General features: G+C 31.6%; 1 protein-coding gene and 1 long non-coding RNA gene across 3 annotated transcripts in view; one reads left to right on the plus strand and one right to left on the minus strand.

Moving 5' to 3' along the window:
• The window catches only part of LOC107439026 (death-associated protein kinase 1), a 56,885-nt gene that overhangs the window by 3,087 nt on the left and 31,856 nt on the right, over window positions 1–21,942 (plus strand). For both annotated transcript variants that reach the window (XM_071182916.1, XM_071182917.1), the window contains 11 exons: window positions 3,022–3,120; window positions 6,657–6,755; window positions 7,481–7,579; window positions 8,562–8,660; window positions 12,449–12,547; window positions 14,761–14,859; window positions 16,718–16,816; window positions 18,044–18,121; window positions 20,232–20,427; window positions 21,102–21,227; window positions 21,586–21,780. In XM_071182916.1, coding sequence (XP_071039017.1) covers window positions 3,055–3,120; window positions 6,657–6,755; window positions 7,481–7,579; window positions 8,562–8,660; window positions 12,449–12,547; window positions 14,761–14,859; window positions 16,718–16,816; window positions 18,044–18,121; window positions 20,232–20,427; window positions 21,102–21,227; window positions 21,586–21,780 — 1,255 coding nt within the window. In that variant the 5' untranslated portion in view covers window positions 3,022–3,054. The remainder of the gene's footprint in view (window positions 1–3,021; window positions 3,121–6,656; window positions 6,756–7,480; window positions 7,580–8,561; window positions 8,661–12,448; window positions 12,548–14,760; window positions 14,860–16,717; window positions 16,817–18,043; window positions 18,122–20,231; window positions 20,428–21,101; window positions 21,228–21,585; window positions 21,781–21,942) is intronic.
• Window positions 12,396–16,834, minus strand: LOC139425955 (uncharacterized). Its single transcript, XR_011637119.1, has 3 exons — window positions 16,703–16,834; window positions 14,729–14,834; window positions 12,396–12,508 (listed from the first exon to the last, which is right to left on the minus strand). It is a non-coding gene; the product is annotated as an uncharacterized lncRNA (long non-coding RNA).

A 21,942-nucleotide genomic window follows, 5' to 3' on the forward strand; every position in this document is an offset into this window, starting at 1 on the left:
GTCTTATTGTATCAATTAAAAATTCTTTGAACAGAGTAAAAAATATTTTAAAATAGCAGTGGCAACTAGTAATAAATCTTATGAAATGGTGAAAGTACAAATTTATTAAACTAGGAACGCTAATAATAATTTTGGATCAGGATGCAGCAAATTGCTTTTGATTTCTTGAATTTAGCTCCGATTGACATTCATCCCCCCCCCCCGCATATAGTTGAATAACTACTAATAATTGATTATACTTAATCTATACATATAATAAAATAATTTGTGTGTATCTGTACACCGGAATGCAGGTGAACCGTATGCTCTAAAAATATAGACATTCAACATGACGCTAAATGAGTACAATTACAGCCATTTTTGATTTTATAATGACATCTTTTAAATTCTTATAAATTTTAAAAATGAAATTTTCTCATTGGCTAAGCGGCAGCCATTGTTTCAAAGTAAGCAATAAACGACTTAATTGTGTTAAACATTTTACAGATGACATCATTGACGTTTGCTAGCTAATAATTTAAATTAAATAATTTAAATTAAATTCATTGAAATAAGAAAAAATAGTTTTGAACTAAAAATCAAAATTAATTGAGAAATGGAACTAATTCGTTGAGGATAAACATATAAAATCAAAAATATTATTATTCATGCCAATGATAATTAATTTTGGTAATAGTTACTAACTGAAGTCAAATTATAAGTTTAAGTAGCAAAAGGCAAAATAATCAGGAAAATGTTGCTAATTCGTTCATGAGAGCGTTAAAAATCGGCAAACTATTACTTGCGTTAATGATGCTTTGTTAAATTTTGTAAAAGGTACCATTGGAAATAAAAATAAGCTATGAACTAAAAAACCCAATTTTTGGAGAAAATATACTTATTCGCTTCGGTGAACCGACACCATTATCGACACCAATAATGCTTAATTTTGTTAAAAGGTACTACGGGTGTCATAGTACAGTTTTAATAGATCCAGTTTTACTAAATAATTCCTGGGTTCGATCCTCGGGCCGGGCAAGGTTGACTCAGTCTTTCATCCCTTCAGTGGGTCGATAAATGAGTACGAAACATGCTTGGGAACTAAACACTGGGGGTTCCGCGTTTGGCTGACCACCTAACTGGGACATCTGTTCCTGCACCCTAGAGCCCAAGGTCAGGAAAACTGAGATGGGCACAGTAGGCTTTGACCCTCTATAGGCTGTCAAGCCACTGAGTTTTTTTTTTTTTTTTTTAGTTCTTACTAAATAATTAATAAGTTTAATAGGTACCAAACATAGTCTTATATATGTGCACAGTATTTAAAGTGTAAATTTGTTGCCGATTACAGCTGCATTAATTCTCTTCCCTTTTATGATAGATTTTAATAGCGCCTAATATTGATGAAATTATCTAATTACATTGCAAAAACTAATAATAGCTAGAGTTAAAAGAAAAAAAAACCCTAACATCTTAGATAACTTGCCGTCTGATAGCAGGATTTCCGTGTGCTATATTGCAATATTTATGGTTGGAATTGCATTCCAGCACTGTCTCGTAGTGGACTGATCGTTAAGACAAGGTTACAAGCAGATCACCGAAATCAAGCATCACTGGCTGCGATCAGTGTACGGATAGATGACCACTTCGTCCCACTTGCGTAGGGACCGAGGGTATGCGGTATTGGTCTTCGTTAAACTGTTGTACCGTAAAGTGCTCAACTTCGCTTGCAGGTCGTTGGGCTACCGAAACGGGGGTGCCATTTCCTCTGCAGAGGATCAAAATTGTGATGGCAAGTCTTCAGATCATCCTCAGGAATGTTTCCCAGACCGTCGTCAATAGCCCATTGTGCAGCTCTAGTGCGACGTAAATGAACTACAACAACAACAGCATTCTAGCACTAGTTAATTTTTGCTCACCATTTGGAAACCTGTTCTAAAGCGTGTTTTTTCTAAAAAAAACATACGTAATTTTAACGAATTTCTTATTCCCTTAACTGTGTTGTGTTAACCTTCACATTGTAGCTTACATCAACACAATCAACAATTCCAATAACGAATGAAATTTGACACCGTTCTATGTTATTTCGCTTCTTTGCTATCTTTGGTGAAAGTTTTATAAACACAAAAACTTTCTACATAATCCGTTTTTATGCATCGTTTAGTAAAACTGCGAAGTGTGTACTAGCCTCTTTGATTTTGCTTTTGTACTGAAGGTCTTTCCTTACCTCCGAAGAAAAAAACGAAAAAATTACAGATGCTCCTAGAAGTTTCGTATTTTTTACTAGTAATTCCGCTTTTTTTAAAAAAAAAAAGGAATTTGGCTACTTACTGTAACATACACAATTATATAGCTTGTTTGATCGGAAATAATGTCCCTTTAAACAATTGCTAATATAACTTTTTTTTCTTATTATTTTTTGATTTAATTATGAGCGAGTTCTTTTTTAAGCGAATTAATTGTTTTACGTTATTTTATGTACAATTTACTAGTTTTCGCGAAATAAGAATTATCAAAGTTTATTAAGCAAGAGAGGTTTTGAAAAGTGTTACGGTTTCCCCTAACGTATTCAATTGCGTTTCGTATTTTGTTTCGGGATAGAGAACAGGGTCAGCGTTGTGCTTACCATGAAACAAACGCTTTGCAAAATCTCTCTAGTAAGTGAACTAAATACACATCGTAATGAAATATATTAAACTAAAATCCTTAAAACCGTTTATTTGCTGCGTAAATCTCTAACGCGTTCCTATTGACTACTTCGATTGGACAAAGTAATTAACGCAATAACTTTTATTGAATAATGTAATTAACATATTCATTTCTATGACAAAAATATTGCTATAATACTTTTTAGTTCAACGAAGCAACTATATGATGAATCTAATTTTATTTTGTGACTTTGATTCGCCAGATTTTGACTACGTGTTTACTTTTTGTCCTATATATTATGTTATATGTATACTTTAGTCCTCTATATTTGACTATAATTTGATATATAGTTTAATAAACGACAAACAATAAAAAATTTCATTTTAATCATTTCAGGAGGGAGAATGTTTCGTACACATAGCTTCTGGCATGGGTCAACTGGATGTGTTGAGATTCCTTCATTTCAAAGGTGCAGATTTATTTCGGATTGATGCAGTAAGTGGTTTTTGAATCTCAGAGAAACGATCAGTGATATTTCAAAGAAGCATAAAATGTCGAAATTTAAGATTTAAAAAAGAGAAAAAAATCACGTTAACTACAAGGTTTACGAACAAGGATTAAAACGATACCACAATATTTAAGAAAAAAGTAGACACGTTTAATTTCGGAGCTTTAAGAACTGCTGATGTTGAGATACCGTCGCATCAGGGCCGGATTAGCCTATAGGCACACTAGGCACATGCCTAGGGCCTACGAAATTCAGGGGCCTACGAAAAACTTGGGAGAAAAAAATTTGCTGACAAAAATAATTTAGCTTTAAAAACAACAAGTGTATTTTGCACAAAATTATGAAGATGCAAATAAAAATATAATATTTTTCGGTAATAAATTATTTTGCAGAATCTTATGATCTAATATATTACTTTTTTGCGATTTTTGGATTCAACGAAATCTTGTATTATGCTGTCGAATTCCAAACNGGTTTGAGAACACCCATATATTTATGGAAAACATTAATTTATGTGTACAATAAATATTCTTTTTTAACCCCTTGGGGATGGGTGATTCATGAAAGCATTCGTACAAAATCAGGATCAGGATGTAATTAAATAAAAAGCGGTAACTTAAATGTAGTCGTTTCTAATTTGACAGACTTACTTTGCTGTTACTTTAATTATTGTTAGTTTAATCATATATATAATCAATGTTAATTCAAAGTATAACTAAATACTTTTATTTTGAACAAAGTAATGGTGAAATAAATAAATCAAACAATTATAACTCCGCCCACAAATAAACTGCTAAAGAAATACTTTGATTACCAGTTTTATATTTTTACCCTGGTTGATACGGTTTTATGGTGTCACGTATTTGTGACAGTCGGCGCGAAAGGGTTAAATAACTAATATCAGATGCAGAATCAATTTCCTCAAACTTGATTTCATTGCTGGGAAGTTTTGAAGTATCATATAATATTCTGGTTTTGAAATCATGTAAAATGAATAAGTATTATGATTATTAAACTTTGTTAATTTTTTTTTTAAAGAAATTATTTTAAAAAGAGTATGGCGTTCTCATCTGTTAGTTTTTGCATGGTGCGGTTTTGCTTTTCGTTTATATTCTCTATAAGACGAAACTATCTTGCTTAAAAAAATTGAGCTTTTCTGATTTTTCAAAATATTTCCCGGCATATAAAAAAAAAAGTATGTTTTCCGAGAAATTCGACGATACATACAGGGTTATTCATAATTCCCACCACCTGTAAACGTCATTTTTCTTTACTACAACTGGCTTCAGTGGTACATGTTACTGCCATCTACCGGCAACTGCTTAAATTAAAACTTGAATACTTTCGGAATAATTTAATATGTTCTTTTTTGCCATATTCGTCTTCGCTTTTTACTATAACGCTTCGAAACCCCGGAGGGAATTATGAATAACCCTGTAGTTATCTTGTGCTTGCATGACAAGGAGCGAATTATGACAGGGTTCTCAGTTGTGAAAGCCCCTTACACGTGGCAGATATGTGACAAATACTGTTGTGTTCAATACCTCATAGGGGCGCTTAGTTCTTCGTAGCTAAGCTTGGAGGGTTGCAGTGTCGTTGCGACGACAGGTTGAACGCTAGTTCAGTAGTGAATTTATTGAAGAGTGATAACATGACGGGTGCGGCAGTAGAAAAATTGTAACGAAATCTTCTGGAACAAGATTATTCATAATTACAAATGGATTCCCAAGCTTGAAAGTAAAACTAATACTCATAAAGTACGTTTATATGTGAACTTCGGCACTCCATAACTTAACCAATTACTTTACCAATAACTTGGTTAGAACTTAAGTAATTTTATTGGTCTTTTCTGCAGGTTCATTTCGCACAACTACTTAAAAAAAAATACATATCGCTAACAAAAAACAAAAAAAAAAAAAAAAAAATTCATTCCATAAGTTGTTTCTGTATCCTAGCAACCAACATTTCCTCTTCTCTGGTCTGTCAACATAAAACAGCGGCTATTATAAATCATATAATTTCAACATTTTATCTAGATTTGATCGAAGTACATTCCCTTCCCAAAGTCAGACATATCATTGAATAGCAATCATTTTGCTAAATTACACAGAGGGATAAAGTGAGAATGCCATCGCTGTGATTGTTCATTAAAAAAAGGTATTGAACCCATGAGAACACGCACATTTATTAGTTCATTTTTTACGACATTCGCGTTCAAAATTATGTGGGATACGTAGACCACATAATGACCAGATCTTTTGAACAGATTTAAATGAAATTGTCTTTGAACGTAGATGCGAAGCATAAACAAATGAATAATAATATAATCAGAATTGCAGGACTCTTATCGATCGTAATCGGATGGTGTGAAATCGAATAAAAAAAAATTTACAGTTATATAAATTCACATGCAGTGATTATGCAGTTTATGAGCTATTGTGGCGATAAATGTAGTTCAAAGGCGCTGTTTCTGACCCTGGGTCATCGAAGGAACACTGTTGCCATTTGGCATATCTTTTCATTAAATCGTCATGAGATGTCTAAGCTGACATCTCTTCAATTATTTGCCAGCTGAAGATTCATTCATTATTAATCAGTTACTCGAAGCAACCGATTGGAATGCGTCTCTTTCTTCAAACAACAACTTCTTGTGTGAACAACTGATTGCATTCACAACCACACTATTAAGGGTACGACGATTCATTAAATGAAGTGATATAGTTCAGCCTCTGACTTGCACACCTCTATGGAGTGGATATCTTGGGGATCTACTTTCAACTTTTCAAGGATGCAATTAGTCATGATTTGATTTCAATATTTATAGACGACAACGAGAAAACACACACACACAAATTTAGAGGTCAGGTTCGAGTTCAAATAGTTTTTCTAGGCTTAGTTTAAATCAAGGTCTAGGCCTAGTTCAAATGGTTTTTTCTTTCTTTCGTAAGGAGAAAAATTAGATAAATATTATATAGTCAAACACTTTTCGAATTTAAATTTTTAAGCAAAAAGGTATTGCTTAAAATTATTTTTAATTTCTTAAAATTAAAAACAAGTATGATGCATAATTTTTCGTTAAATTGTGTATCATTTATCGTTAATCTATTACGTGTAATAATTTTATAATATATAATCGAAACTCAAATATTATTAATCGTAATAATTTTACTCTTATAAAAATTAATTTATAAGTAAAGAACATTTTTAAATAATTAAAATGCAAAGTATATTAAATAGGGAGTTAAATTAAGTATGCATCTCGACAACCTTTGTGAAGTAGGAGAAATTTAAAAAAAAAAAAAAATCTGATAACTTTTTAGAATTGTTACATTATTTCAAGACTATTCAGAATACTATGTCCTTTATTACATTTCAAATCGCAAATGCGTGCAAAATAACTATTATAGCATAGCATTTTCTTTTTCTTCCAATTAACTGTATTTTAAAAATGTTTTATCATATATTCCAAATAAAGAAAAAATAAATAAAAAAATTGTTGTTAAGTTTTCCTTTCTAAATTTAGAATGGTGAGAATGGTGTTCATTGGGCTGCTAGACAAGGTCATAAAAACGTGATTGTGTTCTTGCAACAGCATGGATTATCGCTGAATTCGCCGAACAAAGTAAGTGGCTATAACATACTTATTATTAGCAAATGAATTGAATAATTTTAATTGTTAGAACAAAATTGAGCCAGTAAAATTTTACAGTTATTCAGAAAAAGAAAAGCATCTAAGGCCAATTTACACAATAATATGACACCGAATACGACCCAAATATAATCTGTATATGCAAAGAGCTCCCCTCGCCATTTGTCTGGAAAATTGACGGTGCCAATGGTTACGAGGTTTTACTGTATCAAGCAAGTTGGGTCAGTATTTAAGATAGATTTAGTGTCCAACGAGATAAGGGAAATCAGCGTAGAGAGAAACTCCCTATATGAAAAACAAAGAGATATGAAAAACAAAGTGCATTTTTAACAGGACACACATTAGGTTGTGGCAAACTTACGAATAAAAACAGGGTTTTTCCAATCAGCGACCTTAAAAATTTAACAGATATATTAACGCAGCTACCGCTGCTCTTTTATTAATTGATTTTAGAAGTTTAAATTAATGGAATGCTAAAATTAAGCGCTTACGGCATTCACTCAAAATAACGAGTTTATTGCTAACAGAACCTTAAAAATAAATAGCTGTAACCTATTTATTTATTTATTATTATTTGAAAATGCGAGCTTTTTTCTGGGATTCAGAAAAGTTTAAAAATTTTGATAACAGCCTTATACCATTTGAGTTGATGAAGTTTTTGTTGCAAAAATGATTCATTTAATTTTTGTTTGTTTCAGTATGGTGATACACCGTTGCATTTGGCTTCCAAGCATGGTCATTCGCTCATTGTAGAAATGCTCATTAAACATTCGGATGATATTAATCAATTAAATGAAGTGAGTAAGATCCTTATTGTTAGAGAATATTTTGATCGGCTTCTTTTTTTATTACTTGCTAAAGTTTTAATTTGTTGCCTAAATATCACTAACTTTTAAGTTGGGAGGATTTGAAACTAAAACAGGCAAGTGGAGTAAGTCCCTTAGTGTTGACTAAATTATGGGTGACTTGTGTGTGGTTCTTTTTGAGGAGAAATAGATTTTCTCCCTCAAAAAATTTAAACATAATTAAAGTTTCCGGAATATTTCCTTTTCAAAAATATAAACAAATATACATAACTAGTGGGATGCGCCCCCTGCTCGCTAACGCTCGCCAACCCCGAAAATTGCTGCGCAATTTTCGACCGAGCTTTCTCCATATCAAACTATCAACCAAATTCACGCTACTTAAACTCTTTTATCGGATAAATCGACCATTATGGAAGCGAAAGAATGGAGCATTTCGCGGCATACGATAAAGTTCAATTTACATTGAGTTTCAAAATCTTCGCAAGCGCGTTTAGGGCATTATGAATGGCTGCTGTGGTCATGTTAATTGACCCTGGGATCTATATTTGTATTTAAATTTATGTAAATTTATATGAGAAGAAAAATGTTAAGTGGACATTTTAACCAAATTTCTTGTTTCTACATGTTCATTTGTTTTTAAAATATACATAGAACAGTTGTACCTTTACTTTTGGAGGTCAGTGTATTTATTTATTCACAACAATATTCAAATGGGCTAAAATAAAAATTACTGGATATATCAAGCAGGATATCAGGCAGGTTCGAAAGAAATTTAAGCTTATTTTTGTATAACATTGTAAAACTTTTAAAAGTATCACAAATAAATTATTTTTTTACTTTGTAACCAATTTATTGTTATTTTAACTCAGATTTTTAGTTAGAGTCAAAGAAAATGTGCATTTAATGTTCGCAACGTTTCAAAGGTGAAAGTTAATTTCGTTTTAAAATTCCTTACTTTATTGTATATTTTTAGGAAGGAGATACTGCGTTGCATTTAGCAGCCTTTCGAGGTAATCTAGATACAGCTCGTTGCCTTATAAATGCTGGTGCTAAAACGGATATGCAAAACAAAGTATGTATTTGTGTTATGAATTTGAACTATATGAACTCTAGCAATGTAATTTCTTTTTTATTGTGATATTGTTGTGAGTGGAATTCACTGATCTGTATTCGGTAGTTGGTTTGCTGATTCAATCTTGTAGTCCACTTTGTCAAAAAACGAGAATGGGGAGGAAGTTAGGTAGAATTTTGGCATTACCGCATTTCCGTACAACTAGTCCTCCCTTGATTTTTGTCTATATCGATAATAAGGAAGTAGACAAAATGTATTTCCTATATTAAATAAAAGTTAACAATAATTTCGTTCTATGAAGTAAATAATTCTGGAATCTGCTTATAAAAAATTAAAATGCTGGTTATTTGTATAATTTAAGAGATAACTTTTAGAAAACAGCCACTCCCACAGAGTTTGTCATGCTTCAATTTACGAGATCAGTGCAATCCTCTTTATCGAGATCAGTGGAAGAGTAGATACAAAGGTGTGTAGACAATCTCCCTAAAAGTCTATTCCGCAGAGCCAAATGAACAAGAATGTTCTCACTCATAACTAAAATATAGTATACCTGTTTCTATCAAAATAAAAATTGTTCCACTGAAATTGAACCGATTTTGTGCCGAAATTAGAAACAAAAGAAACCAATGAGTAAAAAAACATAGTATATTAAGGATGACTAATACATATTTTTAAGGAGTTACCTGGGTTGGGGAAAAAAGTGTTCCGTCTAAATAAAGCCTCTATTGTTAATGGCAAACATGTTAGATATGATGTTGCCTACTATACCAATCCTTGGAGAACAATCGCTTGAATATCATCCCAAAATTCAATGATACCATCCTAACTGAACTTTCAGCCATTGCACTAGATATGCTAATAGTGGTTTATAGAGTATACCCTCTCACATTTTTATGAAGATAAGGGGAAAGGACATGAAACTTATTATCTAAAATCCATACACACGAAGACTGTGTAAATGGTAATAATTCTAACAGTTTTGGAAATCCACGGCAGGGGAAACGTGAAGTTTTTTTCTGACACTATTATTGAGACACCATTTTGCTGTCAATGGGGCGTTCGCCTTTTTAACTACTGTTTTTATATCCTTCAATCAATTTGCGACTTAGGTTAACAGTAACTCAGGCTCAAAAGTAAGCAAAGAAATGCAGGAAAGAAAAAATATTCCATGACTCAGACGGCTTCGCTTTATATTGGCATAGCATAAAAATTCTTATATACACCAAAATGAAGACTCAGTAAAGGTTTGGTAAGGACTCTGACTATGGTAGTAAACTTAAACCCACCATATGGAATCGCGGTGGCTATGGGGATAGTGTTCGCCTTCCAATGGGGTGAACAGGTTCCGAATCCCAGCAATGTCTGGTCGATACGAATTCCGCAACCGGCTTGCACCGACTATAGTGCAGACGTAAAATATTCTCAAGTGGTGGGCGGATCATGGGTTAGAGTCCCCTTCCCGTCAATCTAACCATGTGAGGTTTTCGAGGATTTCCCCTCCATGTAACGGAAACGTGGGTTAGTTCAATCAGAAAATCCTCCACGGAAGAAAATTTCTTCCAGAGGTTCCAGAGGCTCCTGCCCCCCCCCCTTATCTTCTGGATTAGATTCAAAATTACAAGGCTACGGAATCGAACATTTGTACTTGTAAACCCCAAAAAAAGGGGTCGACTGAATGACGGCTTTATATATATACAATATGAAAAGTTCAGATTAAATTGGGTGATGCGTTCAAAGAAATTGCAGAGGCTATCTGCTAATCTAAATAATTTGTTGAAGTTGGATTTTTCAGTAGACGCCTCCATTCACATAGAAAAATCTTCATGGCATTGGCTCTTTGATAATGTAGTGAATGTAATGGAATACCCTTTCCCTTGATCCTATTTCCATAGACAATTAAACAGGGGGGGGGGGCATCTTTAGTATGTGTCAATGGTAGCTCTCATCCGTGAAACTTAGTAAAATATTAATTCCACTGTTCTCCGGTAAATTGTTAACAATATTCTAGTAGCAATATTGTGTATTATAGATTCAGAGTTTGAAACTTTTCATTAAATTTTCTCTTTAAACTTTTCAAACTGCATATCACTCGTGGTGGAAAAAATGTATAATACTTTGTCCTTATAATAAAATAATAATTTTGCGAGTAATTTTTAATCGCAACATATTTGAAATACTCATCTGAATTTGAAATAGGAAAATGATACCCTTATAATAACTTCTATTTTTGAAACTTCAAAGTCATTGAGATTTGTTGAATATCTAAAAACTTTAGAGCTTTCACTAATTTACTATTAGCTTTCTCTTTCAAAATGAAACCACAAGACTGCAAATTTTACAGTTATGATTATCCCTATGGCATTTCTAAAAAAACTCTCATTATAAGTATGCTAAAATAGTTTTTAACCTCTTAATTTTTTCTATCGTGTTTAATATTTATAAAGCACTATACAAACCGTGTTAGCAACGCTGAATCTTCAGCCTATAGAGAGAGGTTAAAAATCTCTTTTCGTATTTGTAACCAATGTTAAAAAATCTATGCAAAAAACTAATATAAATGCATATTTTCAAAATTACTTATTAATACTTTTTTAGATCATAAAACACAATATTTTGCAAGTCTTATAATCTATTTTTATGAAACAATAAATTTTAGCAAGTTCAATTTTTTATTTATCATCACAAAAGATTATAAAAATTTCTCCCAGAGCCATAACCAGGATTTTATTTCCTTTTCGGGATAGAATTTTGAATTTTTTTTTTAAATTTGCACTTTCGTACGCTATAGATATATATTTTTAAAAAAATTACACACTATTAATCAGAGAACGTTGAAATTCTCAAGCAATCAAATAATAATAATTGATTTTTGCTTGAGTGAGCAGTTTCACTCTACGTGGCATCTTGAAATATGAAAAATTATTCGTTCAATGTGAAAAAGGAAAAGGAATAGAAAAATGCTAAGTGTATGTAACAAACAGAAACAACGAACTGAAAGAAAAAAAAATACGTAAACACAAAAAAAAAAAAAAAAAAAAAAAAAAAAAAAAAAAAAAAAAAAAAAAAACTAAAGCATAATTATCATTAACTCAAACAAAAAACTAACAGAAACGTAAACATATATTAAATATAAATAATATCTATCAAAATTAACCAAAAAGAAGTAAAATAGAGTAAAATTTGCATCAGAAGATTTTACATCCGTCGTTGAACAGCCGACCCAATTTTGGGTTTACGACTACTTATGTTCAACTCCGTAACCTTGTAATTTTGAGCCAATCCAGAGGACAAGCAAACTCCTGGATCAGTACCCCCAGAGGTAGTGATTTGTTATGGGAACATGGAGGACTTTGCGACTTGACCGATTTAACGCGCATCAGTCACCATTTACTACACGGGGTGTCTTCGGCCGGCGGGCATCGAATTCATGAACATTATGGGTCCAGTGCTCCACCAATCAGACTATCTCGACCCAGCATCAGAAGATTTTATTTTATTTTATAACCATCGTTGAACAGCCGACCCAATTCTGGTTTCACGACTACTAATGTTCAACTCCGTAGCTTTGTAATTTTGAACCCAATCCAGAAGACAAGGGAAATTCTGGATCAGTACCCCCAGAGGTATTGATTTGTTATGAGAACATGGAGAATTTTTTATATATTTAAGTAAGACTAAAATAAAAACTTTTTCCGAGAAATCTAAATTTTTTGCAAAAATGACGTTTACCTGGTACAATAAGCTCTTCATTAAGAATCTAATTATGATGTTTCTTCTTCTTTTTGCAGAAAGGATGTACTGCTTTACATTTAGCTATACATAAACACCACACTGCTCTTGCTATAATGCTTTTGCAAAGTGGATGCAACATAGAAATATTGGATAACGTAAGTTAATATAATATTGTATAATGTTTTTTTTATAAATAATGGATTATCTTAATTTATATATATATATATAAACATGTGTTCTTTATGCGATAGATAGAGAAACAAATAAGTTTCATATCGATATTTTCTAATAATCGGAATAATTAGGAACTCCACATTTTCTCTGCTTTGTTAAAATATAATTAACATGATTGAAGTCAATTTCAATCATAGATGAGCTTAGGAATGAAATTTTAAAAAAAATAATAAAGGCAATTAAAAAAGGAAACGCCACATAACAAAATTTTGAAATTTTTTTTGCGATTTGAGGTGTTGAAGAAACAAATTAGATCTTTTTGATTAATTTAAATTTAATTATGTGCAATGATTTATCGTAATATAGAATTTACTTTCAACAAATTAAAATTAAAAATCGTTCACTGACCTCTAATCGACTCCTAGTTATATTATATCGACCACCAGGGATCGATATGGACTATTTATTCTACGCTTGATTTTTAATCGATTAATTCTTGTTTTTTCTACATTTAAATGTAAAATGGTATCACATTATTGGGGAAGTGTGGGTGTTGTTTGGGTATTGTCGTATTGATCTTCTCCATTCTAGAGGTAACAGCTATGCAAATCTGGAACTTTTTCCGTTGCGTCACTCCGGAATCGGTGCGGGGGTCAATGATAGCGGGATCAGTTACAAATGATAGCGGGATCAGTTACAAATGATAGCGGGATCAGTTTCTTTTATATCTCATTATCAAAAAAAAGCTGTTTCGTTATGCTTTTTTATTAGCCAAAGCTCTCGTGAATGTGCCAAAAATGCGTAAACTATTGATTTACTGATCTCTAACACTTGAAATAATTTTTTTAACTAGAAAATTAATATTTTGACCATAATTAATAGTGTTTTTGGCAGCTACAGTCGGACTTCTATATAACGAACTTCCATTTTGGGAATTTCTCTATTTTGTGAATTTTTTCGAGGAACCAAGAACATTTCGAAAATTTCTTCGTGAAATAACTTCTAAATAGCCAAGTGAATTTTCTATTAAACGAACTTTTCTTTGAGATCCACTTTTCCTATTTCCCAAAATATTTCAGAACATTTTTAAACTTGTTAACGCCTTTTAATGGAAAAATAACCTTGAATTGAATTTCAAAGGCACTTGATTTTTAGAGAAAGCAGTAAAATCACTTCCCCTTTTTGTTCGCATTTCGAACGGAAAACTCAGACTAAATTAACGAAATTTATCAGTAACAATTAAACTTTCGAACGCATGTGGTAATGTATGTTTAAAATTACTTTTATAACAAATGCATCTATAATTTTATGCATAAATTTAACTTTTTTTGGTTGAAAATGTGTGTAACATGATTGTGTAGTACTGAATAATGTTTTTCTCTATTCTTGCTTTCCATGCAGATTTCTTTTATGATTAAGATTTATAAAATAAATAGTAGATACTACTTTACAATATAAATCTGTATCCATTGCTATTTTAATTATGTCTAGTGTTTATGAATTTGAAGCCTGTTTTGTGTCGTTTAAGTAATTCAAAAGATGATTTTCTATTTAACGAACTTTCCATATAACGAACTTATTACCGGGATTTAGCGACTTCGTTAAATAGAGGTCTGACTGTAATTGCATTAATAACTTGTTCAAAAGCATTAAGTATAGGTACCATAAATTAAATGAATAAGCCCAAGAAACTAGAACGGTAAGATATTACCTGATAGTAAATTTCATACGCTTCAAAAATATATAAAATTGAAATGACAGTTGACATATTTCAAGCGCATCAAAAATAGATAATGTAACAAAAAACCAAACCTTTTCAGTAACTTTTACGTCTGTCAAGTATTATAAATGGCCACCTATTTCTGATGCACTTGAAACATGACGACTATCATTTCAATTTTATGGTTATACCGTAGCTTTTTAATTATTTCTTGAAACATATAATGGTTGTTTAATAACTAATTTGATGTTTTGAATGCTTAAAATTAATTAAAAAAGTTTTCCGAAGAGTTGCTACAATTTATGTTTTTCGCATGGAGTGACGAAAATAAAACTATATTCTCATTTTTGTTCAACTTAAAAAACATGGTTTATAAAAACTTTTTTATAATTCATAAATGACTTAAATTATCAAAATAATATTTCATAAATTTTCTCTGTACCTGCATTTAAATTACTTCATTCTCTTATGTAGCAAGGAGAAGCTGCAATCCACATTGTTGCTAGAGAAGGCTTGCTACCAATGGCTCAAACCCTCTGTGCTTTTGGCTGTAAAGTTGAAGTTCAGAATAAGGTATTTATATGGATTAAACATAAAAATTATACTAAAGAAATTTAACAACGACATACTTGCTGCAACATAAGAAAAATAATAGTTTTATTATAGTTTTAATTTTTTTAAACTAATGCAACAACGTTCTAACAGTGCCGGGATAGCCTGGTCGGTAGGGCGCTAGGCCCATGTCCGAGAGTTCGCGGGTTCAAACACCGCCGACCGAAGACTCCCCGTGTAGTAAAGTGACTGATGCACGTAAAATCTGTCGAGTCGCAAAAGTTTTCCATGTTCCCATAACAAATCAATACCTCTGTGGGTACTGGATTGGAGATCGATCGTTCTCTGATTCAGGTCAAAATTACGATCTGTGGATGAATGAATGGATGTATGAATTGGTCCGCCCTATAAACAGGTGCGACATACGGTGTGGCAGAAGTCGAATTCTTGGCCATAGATGGCGCCACTGAAAAACAAGAAACGCACACTCTGCCTTAAATTTCTCGGTTTCACCAAGCAGACTTGCCCCCGTGTGGCAAGTGGCATTAGAAGCAACAACAACGTTCTAACAATGTTCCAACTATTTTAGAAATTTTGTGACAAATCTCCCACAAAAATTCCTGTGTTATTTCGGAGAAAATAAATTTTTGTGTCTGGTTTTCTAACTTCCAGCTTAAAAAATTATTCGAATCATAATAATCTAAATCCAACTCCTAAATGTGAAAAAGCTTTGCTAGAATTATTATGTGGTAGCAACTTTATGAGAACCACAGTCCAAAAAATTTTATATTTTTTTGTTTTTTTGCCTAAAATTTTATACCTTCGTAATTGAAAATTAAGTATCAACACAGACAAAAATTAAGTTACTCTTGGGAAATATTGCTGCCAGGGAAATTTGAAAATTAACCAAACTTGTACTTCAGATTAAAAATAAGGAAAACAGCTAGGTCAGTCAAATTTTAAAAACTGATTTACCTTATACCATATTAAATTTGAAAGCATGCTTTGTATTTCATTTTGTGATAAATTGAGTTAAACAGGTAGTTATGCAAAATCTGAGAAGACTGATGACCTTTTCTGATTATGAAAGCAATTTGTCCTTACACATTTTTCTTGAAATCCTGGTTAATGTTTGTAATAAAATACCAATAAAGAAAGTAGAAAAACAAGAATGCCAAATGTAAGAACAACAAAAAAAAAAAAAAGAAAATGTTAAAGAAAAGAAAATTTTGGGAGTAAAAAAATTAGAATAATAAGAATGTAAGCAAAGTGAATTTAAAGAAAAACAAAATAAAATATGGACTGAAAAAAAAAAAGATTTATAGTAAAATTGAAAATAATCTTGAATTTTCTGATATTCCTGAGACTGATTGTGATAACGTGTGTGGGAAATCATATTATTTTCGCCTTTAAAATCCTTACGGGTAAAAAAGTCTACTTTTTTATGTTAACTTATTGAAAATGCTATTAACATATTGATACATCTCTGTTAACATATTGAAAATGCTATTAACATAGTGATATATTCCTGTTAACATATTGAAAATGCATAATTTCCAATCAAAACATAACTTCTTAATTTATTAAAATATTTTTCGAACACGAATATCTGCTTCTCCGAAACAAATTGAAAAAATAAAATAAATTACCACTAAATTAATTAATAATTTTGTACACGAGAGTCAGAAATTTTTTTTTAGCTATTAGCTAATAATAATTCGACTAATATTAATGTTCTAATCCTTAGATTTCATTTTTGATGAGTATTTTAAATATGTTTCAAATGTTTAGAGCAGTTATTTCAGAATACCTTAAATAAATAGTACAGTTAGCGATATTTATGAGTAATTGTGTAGTAAATTACCTTATTATATTTCAGGAAGGATTTTATCCGTTGCATTTGGCGGCTAAGAATGGTCACACTGAATTGGTACGATGTCTATGCTTGGCTGGATGTAACGTAGAACTGAAGAACAAAGTATACATTTTCTATCTTACTTTGATTTTATAACCGTCGTGAGCTAGTTTAGCTGCTGGAAAAAAATCTGTTTAGCGTGAATTTCGCTTAACCTAATTTATTATTTGAAACTGTAAAATCGGTCAGATCTGTAATACTAAGTTTTCTCGTATTGTTAAAGTTTTGTGGGGAAAATTTCTGTGGAAATAATAAAGTAACGGATCACACTAGGCCGGGCTGTTATTTATTATGAAAATATCGAAAAACAAAAAGTTTTTTTTTAATTTTGTTCTTATAGACCTTTTCAAAAAATATGAAATTTTGCGCATTATTAGAATAAAAATGCTAACGAAGCGTTATTAATGCGTGCTTTATTTTCTAGTGTTTCTTTTTTCTAAGTGGATTTTTTTTTCTTTTTTAGTTTAGAGTGTTAAAATAAGTAGAATTGTGATCGTTCCCTTAAGGCCTGGTTTCTTAGGACAGGACGCAGTCAGCTGGAAATCAGCGCTAACCCCTGATTGGTCCATTTGTGAGTTTGATAGTATACGTCATCGAACGCTCATCTTGAACTACAATTACCATTGCAACTTATACTAAAANTTCTACTTGACAATGACTTATAAGCCTATATTGAGCACACAAGTCAGCAAATGTATGTAATTTCAATAAATTATGAAAATATCGAAAAACAAAAAGTTTTTTTTAATTTTGTTCAAAAAATATGAAATTTTGCACATTATTAGAATAAAAATGTTAACGAAACGTTATTAATGCGTGCTTTAATTTCTGGTGTTTCTTTTTTCTAAGTTGATTTTTTTTTAAAAGAAGTAGAATTGTTATTTTTTTCCCCGCCATGTTCCCTTACATCTGAAGATGTGAAATAGGTCATTTAATTTTTTTTATGGTTACTAAATGTTCATGTTTTACTTTTTCGACAGTGTATTGGCTTGTTAATGTAATACATATCTTTTTTTTTCTTTTTTTGCTTTGAAAAGGTCCCTTATAGACCTTTTTAAAGTTTCGAATTAGTTTTGGATTTTTGAAATTCCACCTTTTTTTGAAATTCCTCCTTTATTGAAATTTAATCTTTTTTTTTGATGAATTATGGAATGTCAATACACAGTAACGGGGCGAAGAATCACTATGCAACATCTTGTAATGGTGTTTATCTACATTAAAGAAACTACTGTTTAATTACACATGTAATGAATTGCAAAAAATTCTAAAGTGCTCTATTTTGTGTTTCAGGACGGTATTGTTGCTGAAATAACTGCTCTTGCTCAAGGTCACAACGAAATGGCAAATATTTTAAATAGGCTTAGAAACGTAGGTTTATTATTACAATAACTCACATTTCATAAACTATTAATACAAGGGCACTGGGATTTAATTTCTTGAAAACGTTTTAATTAAATGATTATCATTTCATTTCTATTCCTAAAGAATTGTTCAGTATGAGAAACTAAAAAGAAATCAATGAGTTTTTAAAACAGGTAATTTATAGTGGATTTCTAGACTGGGTGATATGTTACCTGACTTATCAATTTAATTACAGTAATTACAGTAAAAACAATGAAGCAGGTATGTTGCGTACGGATGAAAATAAGCACAGAGCTCCTGAGTTCGAGACTGAGGAGATTAATCACGTGACTAATTCGAGACAAATTGAAAATATTGTTTCCAAAAACGCATTGAGAGATTCTTTCTAAAATGTCGGACTGACGTTCTATGAAAGGCTGTTGCAATGTCCTATACACATTCTTAGAGCACAGTATAGAACATAGAGTAAATTGGAGAGAATATAATTTATTAAAAATATACTGCCCTTCAAAAGTTTAGGTATAACATGCTTTCTATATCTAATTTTAAAATGAGCGAACATCGGAGCAAAACATTTGAAGAAATGTGTATTTAATAGTTCTTTTTTAAATCCCTGATAAATATCTTCATAAATTCTAACGCAAATACGATTTGTAAAAAAAAAAAAGTAAACTTGGCAAGAATGCTCTTTTCTAAAAAAGCTAATGCATCATAGTTTCATGTGGAAAATTATCACTAAAATGTTATAAAAATAGATCCTAGTAAGGAATGTGTCCCCTCCTTACAGCAATGCATTGGCGGCACTGATTTTCAATTAAGTGGTCGAGGAGGGAAATAAAGGACGAAGGCCAGTCATTGAGTTAACTTTGGTCCAACTCATTTAACGATCGAGGATATGTACTCAAAGCAGCAACTTACCTGACAAAATAGGCTCTGACAGGCGCCTATAGGCTCAATCTTGTCATAAATGTAAGAGTTTTTTTTTAAAAAAAAAATTTTGGCATGATTTATGGCTGTGATTTATGGGCTGTGCTTTGTCGTTCTCAAAAATGAAATAAGAAGCAACTGTATCCTAAGAAAACAAAACAGAAATAGGGCTTTGAGAACGTATTTTTTTGCTTAAATCAGTTACAGCAAATCTTTTAAAGACAAAGAGGTCGCGTGACTATCCAACATGTACATAATTCCTACTCTGACCGTCGAACTTTCGCTATTAGAACAGCATATCTTTGGATATTAAAGGGCCAGTAGCGTGGCCCTGATAAATACTTTTGTATAAAGAGGGGTCTCTCACCTGCTGACCGAGTTCTTGAGCCGTTACGAAAGCGAAAGTTTTTGATGGTCTCGTAAGGCATCTTATGTCTTTATCGCCACATACCTACTATGCTTAAAAGGGCGCCGCTACTAGATTAAATATAGAGGTGTGTTCTTGGAGTCCTGTATTTATTTTTTTAGGGATTCACTTGGCCTTGATATAATTTCAATGGGTCATTTTTGCAATAGAAAACTGAATTCAGTTTTGAGTCCTGCTGTGGCAAAAGCAAATTGTTACCATGGGACTCATGTATGTTTATCAATGAAATGTAAAGAGTTCATTGTTTCGTTAAACATTGTTTAAGACAATATGAATTTTTTTTTTATTTCAAAGTAATGTTACAATACCGGTAAAAATTGTGCATGGCTCAAACAGGCATAGAAGGTGGGTGTATCAAAATAAAAATTTCAGATTAACGATCTAATAGTGCTTCACTAGGAATAGATGAAGAAAGTGTAATTCTAAGCTAAGTTTAATTACAAAACAATAAGATAAAGAACAGTTTCATTTTTATAAATGTTAAAAGAAATTGAAATAGCATTTATTTATGCAATGGTTTAAATACTATAATTTAAATGAAAGATCAAAAGTCAGAAATGATTATTAAAATTTTAAAAAAAGAAATGACTTTTTAGCTCTAAGTCAATTTTTTCCATTTTCAAAATAGTGGCTCATAACTTGATTTGATTTAAACTCGATATCTCTATGTGCTGATAACTATGTAATATGCAAGTGTGATATTCTAATTAATTCCATAACATTTGATCCTAATAATTAAGATTATTTTGATCCTCCTTTCAGATATATTTGAAAGAAGAATTTATATCTCAGTTAATCCCTTCAACGAAAACAATATCAAAGATTAAATTAAAACTATTTGGACACAGTGGTGTGGGAAAGACAACTTTCATCGACAGCATCAAGTGTGGATATTTCACTTCATGGTTCAAACGATCATTGGGATCCATGTCACCAACTCACTCGAAGAACAAAAAAGGTAAAGTCCCTCTTGAAAGCATATTTGATGACATTTAAAAATCTTTTTTCTCTATCTGTTTATTAGATTTTCGACGAACCCAGGTAAGAGACATTTTCAGAGAGGCTATAATCAGGGTAAGAAGAAAAAAGTGATCTTCTATTTTATACCCGATTTATTAGAAAGCAGGATAAAGAATTATTCATCCTATTTTACTTTCTGATGCCTGATTTGAAAATAAAAATTATGCAGGCATGCAAAAAACTAATGTTGATTAGTTATGTTAAGTTCAAGTTTGAAAGCAAAATAAATTTTGTCACATAAAACGTGCCTATATTAATTCAACTACTTTACTTTATTTTCACTGGTTCATAAGTACCCATAAAAATGTCACTTACCTGGTTCGTCCACTAAGCTCTTTAATTACGTAAGTATATGCCTTTCAGTTTTGAACATGATTCTGTAGTGTTGCTCAGTACTGATTAATTGATTTTTTTTATTCACCCCGCACGAAGAACGGGTATTCAGCTTGTTATTAAATATAACATTAAATGAAATAGAACATTTTCAAATTTTGGATTTAACAAGTGAGGCAAACTGTGAAAAATTATGTGGTAGAGGAAAAGAAAAAGTTTACTTTATACGCGAGTGATTATTTGAGTCTCAATACCTACAATTGAAAATTTTTTTTGTAGGAAACATCACTAATAAATCTATCATAGAGCTTAATAGTTCAGGATCAGCAGAAACCAGATTAAGTTTTGATACTTGTTACGATACTTATAGCCGAGGAATTGATATCCAACAAGTCAATATATCAGGTATGTACTTCACAATATGCGTTCCTTTGTTTATTTTGTGCACCGTTAAAAGCAATATAACTACAGGGCTATTCATAATTCCCTCCTCCTGCAAACGCCATTTTTCTTTACTGCAACTGGCTTCAGTGGTACATGTTACTGCCATCTACCGGCAACTGCTTAAATTAAAAGTTGAATACTTTCGGAATAATTTCATACGTTCTTTTTTGCCATTTTCGTCTTCGTTTTCTTACTATAACGCTTCGGAGCCTCGGAGGGAATTATGAATAACCCTGTACACTATCGCATTGCTTTTATCTGTCAATATTATACTTCAATAGTTTATCCAATAATCATATGTAGCGCATTATACTTTTAGGTATTGGAAATGTGAGTATATGGGAATTTTCAGGACACGAACCTTATTACATGACTTACGATAACTTCATAGGAAACACCAACTGTTTGCACATTGTTTTCTTCAGTCTCAAGGACGAATATGATATCCAGTTACAGCAAGTACTTTATTGGCTGGCCTTCCTTCAATCTAGGATACCTATTCAGGAACCACTAGGTATAAATGATTATTAGATCTGATAAAAAAAATGTAAATTGTTCAAAATTTCGATTATAATAATAATGTTGCAATATTAATAATGGTATATCAATAATAATCTGTGCTAATAGTAGTACGCTAATTAAAAAATTTCTGTCGATGATGTCAAAATAATCTCAT

The sequence above is a fragment of the Parasteatoda tepidariorum genome, chromosome 7, assembly GCF_043381705.1.
Source record: "Parasteatoda tepidariorum isolate YZ-2023 chromosome 7, CAS_Ptep_4.0, whole genome shotgun sequence".
In the NCBI taxonomy this organism is placed as follows: Eukaryota; Metazoa; Arthropoda; class Arachnida; order Araneae; family Theridiidae; genus Parasteatoda; species Parasteatoda tepidariorum.